At 42.5% G+C, this 16,580-nt stretch overlaps 2 protein-coding genes across 2 annotated transcripts in view; one reads left to right on the top strand and one right to left on the bottom strand.

Moving 5' to 3' along the window:
* Positions 1-8,762, top strand: part of trim54 (tripartite motif containing 54) — a 60,234-nt gene extending 51,472 nt beyond the window's left edge. The window contains exon 9 of the mRNA XM_080193276.1: positions 7,937-8,762. Coding sequence (XP_080049402.1) covers positions 7,937-7,947 — 11 coding nt within the window. The 3' untranslated portion in view covers positions 7,948-8,762. The remainder of the gene's footprint in view (positions 1-7,936) is intronic.
* A 4,492-nt stretch (positions 8,763-13,254) lies between these two features.
* Positions 13,255-13,767, bottom strand: uts1 (urotensin 1). The gene has a single exon (XM_080193275.1). The coding sequence runs from the start codon at positions 13,765-13,767 to the stop codon at positions 13,273-13,275; it is 495 nt and encodes a 164-aa protein (XP_080049401.1). The 3' UTR covers positions 13,255-13,272.
* Between the last annotated feature and the right edge of the window lie 2,813 nt (positions 13,768-16,580).

The following is a 16,580-nucleotide window of genomic DNA, read 5'->3' as shown; positions in this document are numbered from 1 at the left end:
GGTTTGAGATTGAAAGATAATTACAAGATGGGATTCTATCAGGTAATCTTGCCCACTGTTTGGAGAACTGGGAAGAAAACCCCATCAGTCCATCACTCCACATCACCCCTCTTGATCAATCCAAGAGTGTCCGACTATGAGGGACACCATCGTGACCAGCCCACCCCTCCAACCAGCCAGCCACCCCGAGAGGTCACTGCCAAACCCTGAAGGGGCTTCCAGAGGACCCTGGAAAGCCATGCACTCCATATTTAACATCCGAATTATCCCAACATTGCACTGAGTTAAGGACAATGGGTGTCAATTGGCCCATTAATGAGTCTAATTAACATCCCACTGCCATCGGCCTGAAAATCCTGTGTCAGCCCCTTTTACCCTTCAACTTAATCTGGGGAGGTTTGATGCCACTGCGAAGCTGATGCAAGACCTCTCCTGCGATTAAGTGGGCCTGACCGCCATGTTTCCCACTGTGATGGCTCACATAAAATACAGCCCCCAGTTTGTTCCGTTTGTTCCAGAGAAAGCATCATGTAGATTATCACACTTGAGATAACTCATTCTGCATAATCCATAACCTATCTGATGAGCCATGTTGGTTGGTGAGTTAATGTAAATTACTTCAGTTAATTGGATATACAATTTGCCCTTAAGCAAAGTGTTTATTATGCCATCTTAAGTTTCAAAGTCTAAGTCCTACAGCGACAGGTATCCCTCTGCCCATGTCAGACTGCTCCTGTGTTGTGTTGTAAAGCCACATATGTAGTCAGCAAGCCACTGTATAAAATTTACTGCACTGTCAAGTGTTTTGTCACCTTATGTCGCTGGATTCATTCAAAGTGATTTTGTCACATGATATACATTTTTACATTTTACTTGATTTGCAGCACAGTTGCACTGCGGTTAGCACTGCTGTCTCACAGCTCCAGTGACCTGGACTCAATTCTGGCCTTGGGTCACTGTCTGTGTGGAACTTGTACATTCTCCTCATGCCTGCATGAGTTTCCTCCAGGTGCTCTGGTCTCCTCCCACAGATCCAAACGTATGCGGCAGATTGATTGGCCAAGCTAAATTGCTCCCTAGTGTCAGGGAGATTAACATGGGATGGGCCTGGGTGGGATTATTGTCGGTGTAGCCTTGATGGGCCAAAAGGTTGTCTCCTCACTGTCTGAATTCTATGACACTAGTACGTTCTACTATGAGAAGCTAATTTTCAAGCTGAGAACAAATTTGTAACTAATCATTAAGTCTTAACTGTAACTGAAAATAGGTGTTTGTGTTTTACAGCATTTAAACACTTGTAATTATATGCATGTCTGCCTAAATTGAGGGATCACCAATGCTTGCAGTGGATTAAGCATCAAACAATATCAGATCAACTATTAGGTGTTTTGTGGCACAATGCCACTTTCCTGAAGTGGATTGGACTTTCCATTTCTCTGCATTATCTTGAATGGGATTCAGAAAGTAGCATTAATCCCTTTACCAACACTTTTGTACTAGATCAGCATTTAGATCTGACATTTAAGTATTAAATTTGACTCTTTTCACTTGGAGCAAGATCTTAAACCTTTGATTAAAAGTGGCTTATAATATTTTGTTAATCATTTTGTTCTCTTTTCTGCTAACAATTTCTCTTCATGGCATGAAATTCACGATTTTCTGGATATTAGGGGCAGAATTCCCTCTCCCCCACCGCCACCCCCAAAAAATTTTAAGAATCTCCCACATTCTGAAAATTGCAGAGGTCACCAGGGTGAATATCATTAAATTTCAGGGGGCGGAGTCTATTCCCGCTGGACAGGCCAGCAGCAGAGCACTGAGTGGGCCACTGCACTTGTGTAGTGGCCCCACGCTGCCAGCCTCCCGATCGCTGGCCAGGTCCTTGAACCCAACGCTTCGCATCCCAACCCCCCACCCACATGGCTTGGATGCTGTCCCTGATAATTCCCAGGCCCAGCCCTAAGGCCCGTTCCTTCTGGCTCGCTGTGATCTCCAGCTCTCCTTCAGTTTCAGAAGGCCCAGGCTGGCACTGCCTAGATGCCAATGCCCGGCGGTGGTATCCCCGCCCGCCAGTAAAGGATTTGTGCAGCGGGATGGGAGAATCGCAGCCTATGTTTCTCCTTGGTGACAGCGTGAAAATGCTGACAAAAAGCACACTTCTGCCAGGTGGGCCAATCCTCACCCCTCACCCCTCACGTGGAAATGTACTATGATTTGTTCCTTGGGAGCACATCAGAGAGGGAGAGACTGGTGAGAGGAGAGCTGGTGAGTAAGTTACCGTGTTTCTTTTTAAACTAACGTCTCTAGCTTTATTTTTATTTTAAACTGGATACAGGAAGTGGTCATAGGGAAGTAGTTTTTTTTCCCCCTCTGGACCCCCATAAATTGGAAAGGTGAAGAAACCCGATACTCTACACAGGTAGAGTATCCCACCCCTCCCTCCCTCCTCTAACCTAAAAAAGAGAGAGAGGGGCTCTGAGTGAGAGCAGCTAAGTTTGTTTTTGTTTTTGTGTGAGCTGTAAGGGCTTTGACTCAGAGGGCCAAAGCAAAAAAGGGTGAGGCAAGGTAAGTTTATAAGTTTTTTTTTATTACTTTTTTCTCTGTATTTCTAAAAAGGGCAAGTATGGGTGTGAGGCCAGTATGTTGTTGCCGATGCAATATGTGGGAGGTCTTGGAGGCTCCTGGTCTCCCAGACATCCATACCTGTGCTCGGTGTATGGAGCTGCAGTCCCTACGGGACCTGATAAAGGAACTGGAACTGCAGCTTGAGGACATTCGTCTCATTAGAGAGAGTTAGGACATAATTGATAGGAGCTATCGGCAAGTGGTCACACCAGGGCAATGGGAAGAAGGCACATGGGTAACTATTAGGAAGGGGAAACCTCAGGTGATTGAGAGCACGCCGGTGGATGTCCCCCTTCGAAATAAGTACTCCTCCCTGAGTACCAACTGGGGGGGACAGCTCATCTGGAGGAGGAAGCAGTGGCCAGCCCTCTGGAGCTGACCCAGTACTTCAAAAAACAAAGAAAAAGAGCAGCAAGGCAATACTAATAGGGGACTCCATAATGGGGGGTTCAGACAGGCGTTTTTGCGGACGCAGACGGGAGCCACGGATGGTGGTTTGTCTCCCTGGAGCTGGGATCCGGGATGTCTCTGGACGCGTCCCAGACATCCTGAAAGGGGAGGGTGAGGAGCCGGAGGTTGTGGTTCATATAGGTACCGCTGACATAGGCAGGAAGAGGGAAGGGGTCATGAGAAGGGATTATAGGGAACTGGGTAGGCAGCTGAGAAAAAGGAATGCGAAGGTAGTAATCTCAGGATTGCTGCCTGCGCCGCGGGAGAACGAGAGCAGGAATGGAATGAGGTGGAGGGTGAATGCGTGGCTGAGGGACTGGAGCAGGGGGCAGGGATTCCGGTTCCTGGATCATTGGGACCTCTTTAGGGGCAGGTGTGACCTGTACAGTAAAGACGGGTGGCACTTGAATCCCAGGGGGACCAATATCTTGGCGGGAAGATTGGCTAGGGCTACTGGGGGGACTTTAAACTAGAAAGGTTAGGGGGAGGGAACAGAGATGAGGAGACTGAGACCAAGGAGGTGAGCTCCCGGGTAGGGAAGGACTGTAGACAGTATGAGAGAGAGGTTAGACGGGTGGTGGAGAAGACAAATGTCCAAACTGAGAGGCTGAGGTATCTCTATTTTAACGCCAGGAGTGTAGTAAATGAGGTAGATGAGCTAAGGGCGTGGATTGCTGCTTGGGAATGTGATGTGGTGGCCATTACAGAGACTTGGATATCTCAGGGACAGGACTGGGTACTTCAGGTGCCAGGATTCAGATGCTTCAGGAAGGACAGGGTTGGGGGCAAAAGAAGTGGTGGAGTGGCACTGTTGATCAGGGATAGTGTCATGGCTGCAGAGAAGGTGGATGCTGTGGAGGGACTGCCTACAGAGTCATTGTGGGTGGAAGTTAGGAACAGCAAAGGGTCGACAACTTTGCTGGGTGTATGCTATAGGCTGCCCAATAGTGACAGGGAAGTTGAGGTGCAGATAGGGAAACAGATTCTAGAGAGATGTAGTAATAACAGAGTTGTTGTGATGGGAGACTTTAATTTCCCAAACATCGACTGGAATATCCCAAGGGTAAGGGGTTTGGATGGGGAGGAGTTTGTTAGGTGTGTTCAGGAGGGTTTCCTGACACAGTACGTGGATAAGCCCACAAGAGGACAGGCTGTACTTGACCTGGTGCTGGCTAATGAACCAGGACAGGTGTCGGATCTCTCGGTGGGAGAACATCTTGGGGATGGAGATCATAATTCTATCTCCTACACAATAGCATTGGAAAGAGATAGGATCAGGCAGACTAGGAAGGTGTTTGTCTGGAGTAAGGGGAAATACGAAGACATCAGGCAGATAATTGGACGAATAAACTGGAAGGAGGTGTTCTTGGGGAAAAGTACAGAAGGAAGGTGGCGGATATTCAAGGAATGTTTGACTGGAGCTCTGCACGATAATGTTCCGATGAGACAAGGAGGTTTTGGCAGGGCGCGGGAACCGTGGTGCATGGAGGTTGTGGTGAACCTAGTCAGGAAGAAAGGAAAGGTGTATAAAAGGTTCAGAGAGCTAAGAGATGTTAAGGATCTAGAGGAGTATAAGGCTTGTAGAAAGGAGCTTAAAGAGGAAATTAGGAGAGCCAGAAGGGGACATGAGAAGGCCTTGGCAGGTGAGATTAAGGAGAATCCCAAGGCCTTCTACAAATATGTGAAAAGTAAAAGGATGAGAAGAGAAGGGATAGGACCTATAAAAGGTGAAGGGGGAAAAGTCTGTGTGGAACCGGAAGAAATGGCAGAGGTGCTTAATGAGTACTTTGCCTCGGTATTCACGGTGGAAACTGATCTGGGAGGTTGTACTACAGGTTTGCGGCAGTCTGAAAAGATTGAGTATGTGGATGTTAAGGAAGAGGATGTGTTACAACTTTTAAACTCTATCAAGATAGACAAGTCGCCGGGACTGGATGGGATGTACCCCAGGTTACTGTGGGAGGTGAGGGAAGTGATTGCAGAGCCCCTGGCGATGATCTTTGCGTCATCGATAGAGACGGGAGAGGTTCCGGAGGATTGGAGGATTGCGGATGTGGTTCCTATTTTCAAGAAAGGGAACAGGGATAGCCCGGGAAATTACCGACCGGTGAGTCTAACCTCAGTGGTTGGTAAGTTGATGGAGAGGCTTCTGAGGGACAAGACTTATGAGCATTTGGAGAAGTTTAGAATGATCAGAAATAGTCAACATGGTTTTGTCAAGGGCAGATTGTGCCTTACGAGCCTAGTTGAGTTCTTTGAGAATGTGACTGAGCACGTTGACAAAGGAAGAGTGGTAGATGTGGTTTACATGGACGTCAGCAAGGCGTTTGATAAGGTCCCCCATGCAAGACTTCTTGAGAAGGTGAGAGGGCATGGGATCCAGGGGGCTTTGACCTTACAGACCCAGAACTGGCTTGCCTGCAGAAGGCAGAGAGTGGTTGTGGATGGGTCTTTTTCTGCATGGAGGTTGGTCACCAGTGGAGTGCCCCAGGGATCTGTTCTAGGACCCTTGCTGTTTGTCATTTTCATAAATGACCTGGATGAGGAAGTGGAGGGATGGGTTAGTAAGTTCGCAGACGATACGAAGGTTGATGGTGTTGTGGATGATCTGGAGGGATGTCAGAATTTGCAGCGGGACATAGGATGCAAGACTGGCGGAGAAGTGGCGGATGGACTTCAACGCAGATAAATGTGTAGTGGTCCATTTTGGCAGGACCAATGGGATGAAGGAATACAATATCAATGGTAGGAGTCTTAGCTGTGTTGAAGAACAGCGGGATCTTGGGGTCCGGGTCCATAGGACTGTTAAATCGGCCTCGCAGGTGGAGGATGTGGTCAAGAAGGCGTATGGTGTATTGGCCTTCATTAATCAAGGGACTGAGTTTAGGAGTCCGGAGTAATGCTGCAACTTTATAAGGCCCTTGTCAGACCCCACTTGGAGTACTGTGCGCAGTTCTGGTCGCCTCACTATAGGAAGCACATGGAAGCTATTGAAAGGGTGCAGAGGAGATTTACGAGGATGTTGCCTGGATTGGGAGGCATGCCTTATGAAGATAGGTTGAGGGAGCTGGGACTCTTCTCCCTGGAGAGACGAAGGTTGAGAGGCGACCTGATAGAGGTTTATAAGATGTTGAGAGGAATAGATGGGGTGGACTCTCAGAGGCTATTTCCCAGGGCTGAAATGATCACTACGAGAGGACACAGATTTAAGGTGCAGGGAAGCAAGTGCAGAGGAGATGTTAGGGGTAAGTTTTTCACTCAGAGGGTGGTGAGTGAATGGAATCGGCTGCCGTCAGTGGTGGTGGAGGCGAACTCGCTGGGGTCTTTTAAAAGACTTCTGGATGAGTATATGGGATTTAATGGGATTGGGGGTTATAGATAGGTCTATGGCTTAGTAGGTATAGAAGTGATCAGGGCAACTAGTGGGCCGAAGGGCCTGTTTGTGCTGTAGTGTTCTACATTCTATGATTTCACACTCACTGACTGACCAAACCTGACTACAAACAGACCATAATTCTTCATTTGTCTGAAAGTTGTTAGCAAAATTGCTACATAGGTGTACAAAGTAATTTGTTGTCCATGAAGTGCTTTTGATGTTTGGAGAATCTAATGAGGCAGAACATAAATGCAGGTCTTTATTCTTCCCTCACAACTTCTTCTTTCCTTCCAAAACCAAAGATTGAACATAAACCATGGATCTCCATATTGGCAATCCAGTCTTTTAACTGCCTCTTCTTTCATACCTTGTGCCTGGGATATTTCTGGCCCTAGTTGGTGGTCAACAGTTAATTGTCAGTTCATTAGTTTATTACACACACCCATATAATTTTGGAGGCTGTGTATTTGTGCAGAAAAGGAATGCTCCAGCTCTCAACACTGCATCTTCATTTTTCATAGCTGGTTGGAAGTTTTGGATGTATTTAGTCAATGTGTTTATTATACCATCTAAAGTTTCAAAGTCCGAGTCCTACAGTGACAGATATCCCTGCGTTTGTGTCTTACTGATCCTGTGTTGTGTTGTAAAGCCACAGGCCCTCTTCGTGATTCATATTTTAATCAGTAGTATCTTAACTATAAAACCTATGCTTTATCTTAAAATTGGCCTGTGGTTTTTTTATGTAGATAGTGATACAGCTGCTTCATGCAAACAGTAAAGTAGGAAAATATATCTTATAAGATTCAAATAACTTCATTCTTGAGGCATTCAACCAGGAACTAATTTTTCAAGTGCTTTTTTGCTTGTTATTAATTCTCAATAAAATGGGGCACCACAGTGGTTAGTGCTGTTGCTTCACAGCGCCAGGGGCCGGGGTTCGATTCCCAGTTTGGGTCACTGTCTGTGTGGAGTTTGCACGTTTTCCCCCTGTCTACCTGGACTTCCTCCGGGTGCTCCAGTTTCCTCCCACACTCCAAAGATGTGGAGGTTTGGTGGATTGACCATGCTCAATTGCCCCTTAATGTCAGGGGGTTAGTAGGGTAAATAAGTAGGGGTTTGGAGAGAGGGCCTGGGTGGGATTGTGGTCAGTGTGGACTCAATGGGCTGAATGGCATCCTTCTGCACTGTAGGGATTCTATGAAAATACTGAGATCACTTATTTCAATTGTATCTAATTAGTTAAAGATTTATGTTCTCTATTTTTTAATGGGATAATCATTATAAAACCTCAATCTACAATACAATGAGCTTTTACATAAGGAATTTTATGCACAGCTTTATTGTTTTGTTATTTGATAAGTTTACAGCATGTGCTCATCTGTCTCCTTTTAATTATTTTCATCATGGAAAAAAGTTCAAGATACCACTGAACCTTTAACCACAAGCACAGATAATAGATGTGTAATTTTCTATTCTTCCCCACAGGTCAATACTGAAATCACAAAGGAGAGAAAGAGGACAGAATTCATGAAGCAGCATACAGAAAATGATGTATTCACAAACAATTTATTGTTTAGGTACTGAATGAATGAAAATTGCCATTTATGCAAGCTTGCAGTATGGTCGCTTGTTCATCTTTCTGTTTTGTTGATCAGAGCTGTGTGAAGAAATCGACACAGTGTTGTGGCTTCTCTATTAGACCAAATACTTTTGTATTCTTTCAGTTATGTAATTGAATGTTAGTTTAAATATTGCAGTAAGCGCTAGGACAATGTCAGTGTGAATTATTACAACATTGGGCTGCCTTAACTGAAGATTATGTACTGATGTGTTGTTCGGAAAAACATTTGTGGGGTTCCTTTGATTTTTTTTGCGCAGTTCAATTAGTTTAGAATTTTCAGACAAATGTCTTCTGACTAAGTGCTGTTATTTCCCCATTATTCTAAGTTGTTTAATTAGTTTGTTATTATCTTATTCCAGACATGGCGTATATAAAATGAAGTACAGTGAGATAATTGAATTCTGTTCCACTTTGGACAAGAATCAAAAAGATTCCATTGATAGTTTGGAACAATAGATGATGTCCTAAATGGCATGATAGAAAGATGATAGCTAAAGATCACGAGAGCGAGAGAAAGGAAGAACAGTTCAGATGATAAGAGGAATTTTTGTGTCAGATGCATTACTGCTCCACTAATGTTGCCAATGCACTGTTCAATGAATGATTTTTGGAATGCAGATAGAGTACAGTAAAAGCTGTAATTTTGGTTGACATTTTGTTGGTTCTTCAATAAAATGAGATTGAATTAAGTATTCTTTTGTAAATATAGTCTGACTGACTGACAAGGCAATAATTGAAGCCATGCATTCTAAATCAGCACCTAGAGTAAATAGCAGATTCAACACAGTCTGCATCACTGATTACACCATGTAGTTCACTATTTGCGAATGAGGTCAGTTTTGATTTTACTGTTTGCTACATTAATGTTAAAATGTAATTGTTTATCATAATTAAACATTTATTGATTTCTGAAACTTTGTTTAAAAGAACGCTTGAATCATATTTGATATCCAAATTTTATACATGTTTTAGCAGATTGATCTTGGAATGAAATCCACAGAAGCAAGAGATAGAGCTGTCAAATAATAACTGATTAAAGATTTTGAATCCTAAGTATAAGTTTTACCTAATCCTTATTCATGCAATTATTAATCAGCAATTAAATGCAGTCTTGAAATAACAACTCAAATTTATGATTTGCTTTAAGTGCAAGTTATTTACTAAATACATCTAAGTTGATGTTCAAAAATGTAGGTTGACATTTTAAAGACAGTTTTATGTATGATATCATTTAACATGTTTCATAACTCTTCAATGGATATTTTCTACGTGATCAAAATATCCCATAATTTTTTATTCACTCGTGGGACGTGGGCATCGCTGGCTGGCCTGCATTTATTGCCCATCCCTAGTTGCCCTTGAAAAGGTGGTGGTGAGCTGCTGCCTTGAATCGCCTCTGTCCCATGTGCTGTGGGTTGACTTTCAGTGCCATTAGGGAGGGAATTCCACGATTTTGACCCAGCGACTGTGAAGGAATGGTGATATATTTCCAATTCAGGATGGTAATTGGCTTGGAGGGGAACTTGCAGGTGATGGTATTCCCATGTATCTGCAGCCCTTGTCCTAGATGGAAGTAGTCGTGGATTTGGAAGGTGCTGTCTGAGGATCTTTGGTGGATTTCTGCAGTGTGCATCTTGTAGATAGTATACACTGCTACTATTGAACATAGGTGGTGGGGGTAGTGCATGTTTGGAGATGTGGTGCCAATCAAGTGGGCTGCTTTGTCCTGGATGGTGTCAAATGTTTTGTATTGTTGGAGCTGCACCCATCCAGACAAGTGAGGAGTATTCCATCACATTCCTGACTTGTGCCTTGTAGATGGTGGATAGACTTTGGGAGGTAGGAAGTGAGTTACTTGCTGTAGTATTCCTAGCCTATGACCTACTCCTGTAACCACTGTGTTTATGTGGTGAGTCCAGTTGAGTTTCTGGTCAGTGGTAACCCCAAGGATGTTGACAGTGGGGGATTCAGTGATGGCACAGAATTGAATGTCAAGGGGCAGTGGTTAGAGTGTCTCTTATTGGTGATGGTCATTGCCTGGCATTTTGTGGCGCGAATGTTACTTGCCACTTATCAGCCCAAGCCTGGATATTGTCCAGATCTTGTTGCATTTGAGCGTGGACTGTTTCAGTATTTGAGGAATCTGGGGCGGCACAGTGGTTAGCACTGCTGCTTCACAGCTCCAGGGACGTGGGTTCGATTCCTGGCTTGGATCAATGTCTGTGTGGAGTTTGCACATTCTCCTCATGTCTGCGTGGGTTTCCTCCAGGTGCTCCAGTTTCCTTCCACAGTCCAAAAATGTGCGGGTTAGGTTGATTGGCCAAGCTAAAATTGTCCCTTAGTGTCCTGAGATGTGTAGGTTAGAGGGATTAGTGGGTAAATGTGCAGGGATTGGGGATAGGGCCTGGGTGGGATTGTGGTTGGTGGAGACTCAATGGGCCAAATGGCCTCTTTCTGCACTGTAGGGTTTCTATGACTCTATGCGTTGCAATTGTTGAACATTGTGCAATCATCAGCAAACAATACACACTTCTGACCATGATGGAGGAAAGGCCATTGATGAAGCAGCTGAAGATTATTGGGCCTCAGACACCATCCTGAGGGACTCCTGCAGAGATGTCCTGGAGCTGCACTGACTGACCCTCCGCAACCACAACCATCATCTTATATCCCAGGTATGACTCCAACCAATGAAGAGTTTATCCGCTGATACCCATTGATTCCAGTTTTGCGAGGGCTGTTCGATGCCACACTCAGTCAAATGCAGCCTTGATGTCAGAGGCTGTCACATTCATCTAACTTGCTATTTCTTCAAACCATTTTCCATAGATTTTATATAATCACTGAACCTCATACATAATTCTGAAGTGCAAGCTAAGGGCAAAGCGCTGGAAGTAGAGGCAACATCAAGCAGGAAAAGTGTGAACACAAAGTTATACTTTGGATCAAATGTTTCACCTGTGTCAACTGCATCTTAACTTCAATACTGTTTTCATATTATATAGTTTGTAATGGTTACACTTAAAAGTCACACATTATATCCACAGCATTAAAAGGTACAAGTTGGTGTTGAGTCATTGCAATTCAGTCCACTCTAAATGACTCCAGTTAGTTCATAGTGACATATTTCTTTGTCACGATAAGCGATCTTGGAGGAATTGAATTGTTTGGTCAATTAAAAAGCAGACATTAAGACATTCCTCAGAAATGATGGAAGGGTAAAAGTCATGAAAAGAGAATGGAGATGTTTGAGCTTTTCTCCTTCAGTTACTTGCTGCCCTCGAGGACATCTGTAAACTCATTAGGTTCTACATTAATGATGATGAGATCTAGCTCAATTTACCCACCTCTCTCGAACCCTCCACTTTCACAAATTTTGCAGACTTGCCTGCCATTCAGTACTACACGAGTGGAAATTTCCTCCAGCTACGTACTCGGAAGACCAAAGTCACTGGGCAAGATTTTCCAGTTGTGCCTTTAATCGGTCTGTCAAATTGTTCATCAAATTGTCCATCTGACTGTCATGATTCCCACAGTGGGTGGGACTGGAAAACTTACCCCATTGCCTTTAATCCTTGTCACAAACTCCGTTCCTTTGTCATCAACACCTTGGCAACTGTCTGGAGGTTGAACCACACTATTTCCAACCTTGGTATCATGGTTGACACTAAGATGAGTTTCTGACCACAGCCATACCATCATTAGTAGCACCTTCTTCCACCTCCATAACATCATCCTTGCCTCAGATTAACTAGTACTAATCACCTTATCCGGGTGTTTACTAGCTTAAGATTTGACTATTCCAATTTATTCCTAGCTGGCCTCCCATCTTCTACCCTTATAAACTTAAGCTCATGTCTGCAGTCTATTCTAACTTGCAACAAGTTCAATTCATCTATCACCATGTGCTCGCTGAGTTGCTAGTTATTAAATTTTTGTTTGGTAATGCCCCTGTGAAACACTTTGGTATGCTTTACTGTGTTAAAAGCTCTGAATTATCACTCATTGCTGTTGTGTTGTAGGTAGTAGATTATGATATTGTAAGGGAAATATAATAACCTGTCAGCCAGATAGCAAGAGAGACATTGGAAAAAATGTCTTTATTGCTGAGCATGGTTTCTCTGCCTCAATATGTGGTTGAAGCAGAGTCCAAATGTGTCCTTTAAAGGCAAGTAAACGTGTTTAGAAGTAGACACTGAAGAGAATATGGGCAGGGAACAGAATGTGGAATTAAAATTAAGTGGATTCTGGAGAAAAGTAACAGCCTGTGATCTGGATTATCCATTCCTGCTAATACCCCACAGTAGGTTCCCTGATTGGAATGGCCTACCTCTTCTCCAACATTCTTCAATTATTCCATAAATCTCTTGCCCTTTGTGTTGGAATTTCTACCAGGTTTGACTATTAAACGATTGACAGTATTTCATACAATATGAAAATAACACTAAAGATTTATTTCAAAAGGCCAACATGAAAATGTATCTATTCAGTGTCCATCATAAAACAAATAATGCTGCCTCTATCTCACCAAGGCTAACAATATTTTTAGTTGATTCTTCTCCACAGAAACAAAACAAATTTTAGAAAAAGGCCATTTGATTTAACAGGTAGATTGATATCAATTTAATCTCTTCAAATCAACCAACACACAATTAGTTGAACAAAAATCAAGCAAAAAAAAAGCTAATTTCCAGTACTTGCGTGTTGAATGTTAAATTTGGAAGATGATATCCCCAAGATAATTTCCTTAGTTCCATTCCTCAAGTCAAACACTAATTAAACCGTTAACTATGCTATCACCAGACCAGGAAAACATCCACATTTGACTTCATTATTTTATGTGTGGACTTTTAACAGATTTCAAAGATGCAGCCTGATAGCCCTATTCTTTTTACAACTATTATACAGCCTTTCCAGCCTGAACAAAGTGTTGAGTCAAGATTATGCTTTTAAATAATTTTTATTACTAAAATATGTGACAAAAATTATTTCATGCTGAACAATTATTTCATGAATATTCTATTTATTTGGTAATTTTGAAATTGAACATTTCTTTCAGATTTACATGGATTTCATAAGACAGATTTGGTTAGTGCATTGTTTGGTGACTTTGGGGCTCCACCTGATGATTCTCAAAGATTAAACTCTAATTTGATGACAGAATGACATTATTACAATATTAGATTTGAAACATATAACATCACTTGCCAACGGCGTCCATAATTTTACGATTGTTCTCTGCCTGCATCTGTTGGTTCTCATTCCTTTGAATCTCCATCATCTTCTTCAAGAGGTGAAACGTGAGATCCAAGGAAGTGGGAGGGTCAGAATTTCTCTTGGAATGTCCCGCAAAGGCTTCTCTCATTTCTTGGGCGGACATGAGGCTTTTTGCATTTAAGGAAAGTTCACGTAGGAAACGAGTGGCTTCTTTAGCAAAGGTATCTTTCACCATTTGCAGGTACTCTGGTGGCAGCTGGGAATGAACCATGTATTTAGGATTTTGCCCCATAGAGTGGAATAACTTTTCTTTCAGATTGTAGGGAACAGATGGGTCATTTTCTCCATCAGTGGCTGTATTGACATTGGGACTCCGTACATCAAAGACACTCAGATCCGCAGCGCGACACACAGCAGGAGGAATGCGAGTGGCAAGTAGTAAACAGGCTGCAAAGAAAATGAGGGGAGTTGGCGACATGCTGGATAGGAATCTGCAAATAAAAACATGAGACTCTGAGTTATAACAACCTGATGTGGCAATAATACATTCATTTAAAACCAAATTTTAGAGATCAAAGGTTTTGTGCATACAATATGACTGCAAATTATTTTAATATTGTACTGTAAAGCTTTTAAATATATAGTAATACTATGGAATATCTAACAGGCATTATTGGAATATTAGTTGGTTTAGGATACTTTTTTGTTTGTGCATATTTGATTAAAATAAATGGAAGGACTTGCGACATTTTCTGCGACTTATTCATATCTCATTAGTACTTTTTACTTTTGACTGGATATAGCCTTAGTATAGGCTGTATGAGCTGTGCAGAAGTGTCCATTAGCTCTAATGCACAAAAATATTACTCCTTAAGTGCACATAGTGCTTTAGAGTAAAGCCCTGCACTAAGAAATTTTATCCTGTAGGGATTTTCTGTTCTGTAATTACACAAACTTCTTGACAAATTTGACAGTAACAGAAAATTTGCTGCTCACAAATTAAATGAAGGAACTATACTTTGAAAGATAATCCTGTTGATCAGTGCAGAATTAATATCTCTCATTTACAACGTTGTTTGTAGATGAACGTAACTTTCACAAATTGTTAATGCAAACATTTGCAATCATTATGCTTAAATGTACACATCCTTTAAGTGTATAGAATTTTAAGAACATAAGAAATAGGAGCAGGAGTAGGCCATCCAGCCCTTCGAGCCTGCCCCGCCATTCAATAAGGTCATGGCTGATCTGTCACTGCTCAGTTCCACTTTCCCGCCCTCTCCCCATAACCCTTAATCTCCTCTCCTATCAAAAACCCATCAACCCGCGTCTTAAAAATATTTAGCGAGGCAGCCTCCACCACTTCAACGGGCAGAGAATTCCAGAGATTCACCACCCTTTGAGTGAAGAAGTTCCTCCTCAACTCCGTTCTAAACCGCCCCCCTTTTATCTTGAGGCTGTGCCCCCTAGTCCTATTGTCTTTTTTGAGCGGGAAGAGTCTTTCCACCTCTATCCTATCCATCCCATTCATCATCTTATACGTCTCAATGAGATCTCCTCTCATTCTTCTAAACTCTAACGAGTACAAGCCCAGTTTATTCAGCCTCTCCTCATAGCTCAACCCCCTCAACTCTGGTATCAGCCTAGTAAACCTCTTCTGCACTCCCTCCAAGGCCAAAATATCTTTGCGCAGGTGCAGCGCCCAAAAATGCACACAGTACTCCAGTTGCGGCCTCACCAATGCCCTATACAGCTGCCGCACACCTCCCTACTTTTATATTCAATCCCCCTCGCTATGAAGGCCAGCATCCCATTCGCCTTCCTGACCACCTGCTGCACCTGCAAGCTGGGTTTTTGCGACTCATGCACAAGGACCCCGAGGTCCCTCTGCACCGTCGCCTGCTGCAGTTTTTCGCCCCGTAAGTAATAGTCCTTCCTACCAAAGTGGACCACCTCACACTTGCCAACATTAAATTCCATTTGCCATTTCCTGGCCCATTCGCCCAGCCTATCTAGATCCTTCTGCAGACTCTCCACACCCTCCGCACAATTTACCGTTCCCCCAATCTTGGTGTCATCAGCAAATTTCGACACTCTACACTCGGTTCCCTCCTCCAGATCATCTATATAAATGGTAAAAAGCTGAGGCCCCAGCACCGACCCCTGGGGCAAAAAGGCAAAATTTAAAATCTTTTAAAAGGCAAAATTGCACCAACCATTTATATTCCATCCACTGTCAATAGGAATATTTTCAATGTATAAGTATTGTCTTAAATGCACACCAACATGAGAGGATTTATAACACTTTTTGGAGTTATGCAGATTTATGTGTATTTTAATAAGGCACGGCTGGAATTTAAATAGACTCCATCTGTGGAAACCAGTTGCACGGTTTACAAGACAGAATTCAAAGCATAGTATTTACATATGTTTTAAATATTAGTTACCTCTATAAGTAATATACAGTGATGCTTCAATACTACTAATTAAAAAGTTTGAGGTCATGCACAAGTAATTCAGGTAAATGCTGTCAATCTGAAACAAAGAACAGGAAATTACAGCAGAAACTGAAGAGTAAGTTTTGGTGGAATCCTTCATCAGTGGCAGATTGATGAAGACTCTCTCACCTAAAACATTAACCTACCATTTTCCTCCAGGCACTGAGTGACATGCACCATTTCAACATTCATTCTCTCTACAGTAGTTTTCATGTCATTTATTTTTGGCTTGTTCTTATTCCATCCTTCAAGAATAAATAAAATGACCACCCCCACAAAAGAGGTTAAAGAGAAGCTGACACCAAGATAAAAAATATCTAATCTTTGAAAAAAAATTGAATGAATTGGATGCAATTGAGAAAACTCCGATAAAACAATTGTGTGTTGATTTGCAAAACAAGGTGTACATTGATGTGAAATATTGAACTTGCCTTGAGAAAATGTTCTGCTGACACATTTGGCATTGGCATAGGTTAACCAAAACACCCAGACAATATCCTGCATAATCTTCACAAAATATTTTTAGGAATACTCAGAATTTTACTAGCAATGTTGTCACAGAATGAACTCTCCACTTGTTTTCTTTTGATTTTAAAAAAAACATTGAAGAATGGAACACTTAAGTGTATATAATTTGCCTCTTGCTTGAATTCCAGCCCTTTAAAAATTAGAATATGGGACACAATTTGTCAAAAGTTCACAAGGGAGCAGAGTTGTGCTGCTTGAGGATGTGTACATCTCTATGAAGAACAATGATTATAATGTTTGCATTATTGATAGTGCTTCATTTAAG

Source organism: Carcharhinus amblyrhynchos, chromosome 7 (genome assembly GCF_965287045.1).
Source record: "Carcharhinus amblyrhynchos chromosome 7, sCarAmb.v2.hapA, whole genome shotgun sequence".
NCBI classification, from domain to species: Eukaryota; Metazoa; Chordata; class Chondrichthyes; order Carcharhiniformes; family Carcharhinidae; genus Carcharhinus; species Carcharhinus amblyrhynchos.
Note: the sequence above shows the minus strand (reverse complement) of the source record. Positions and strands in the feature narration are given on the sequence as shown.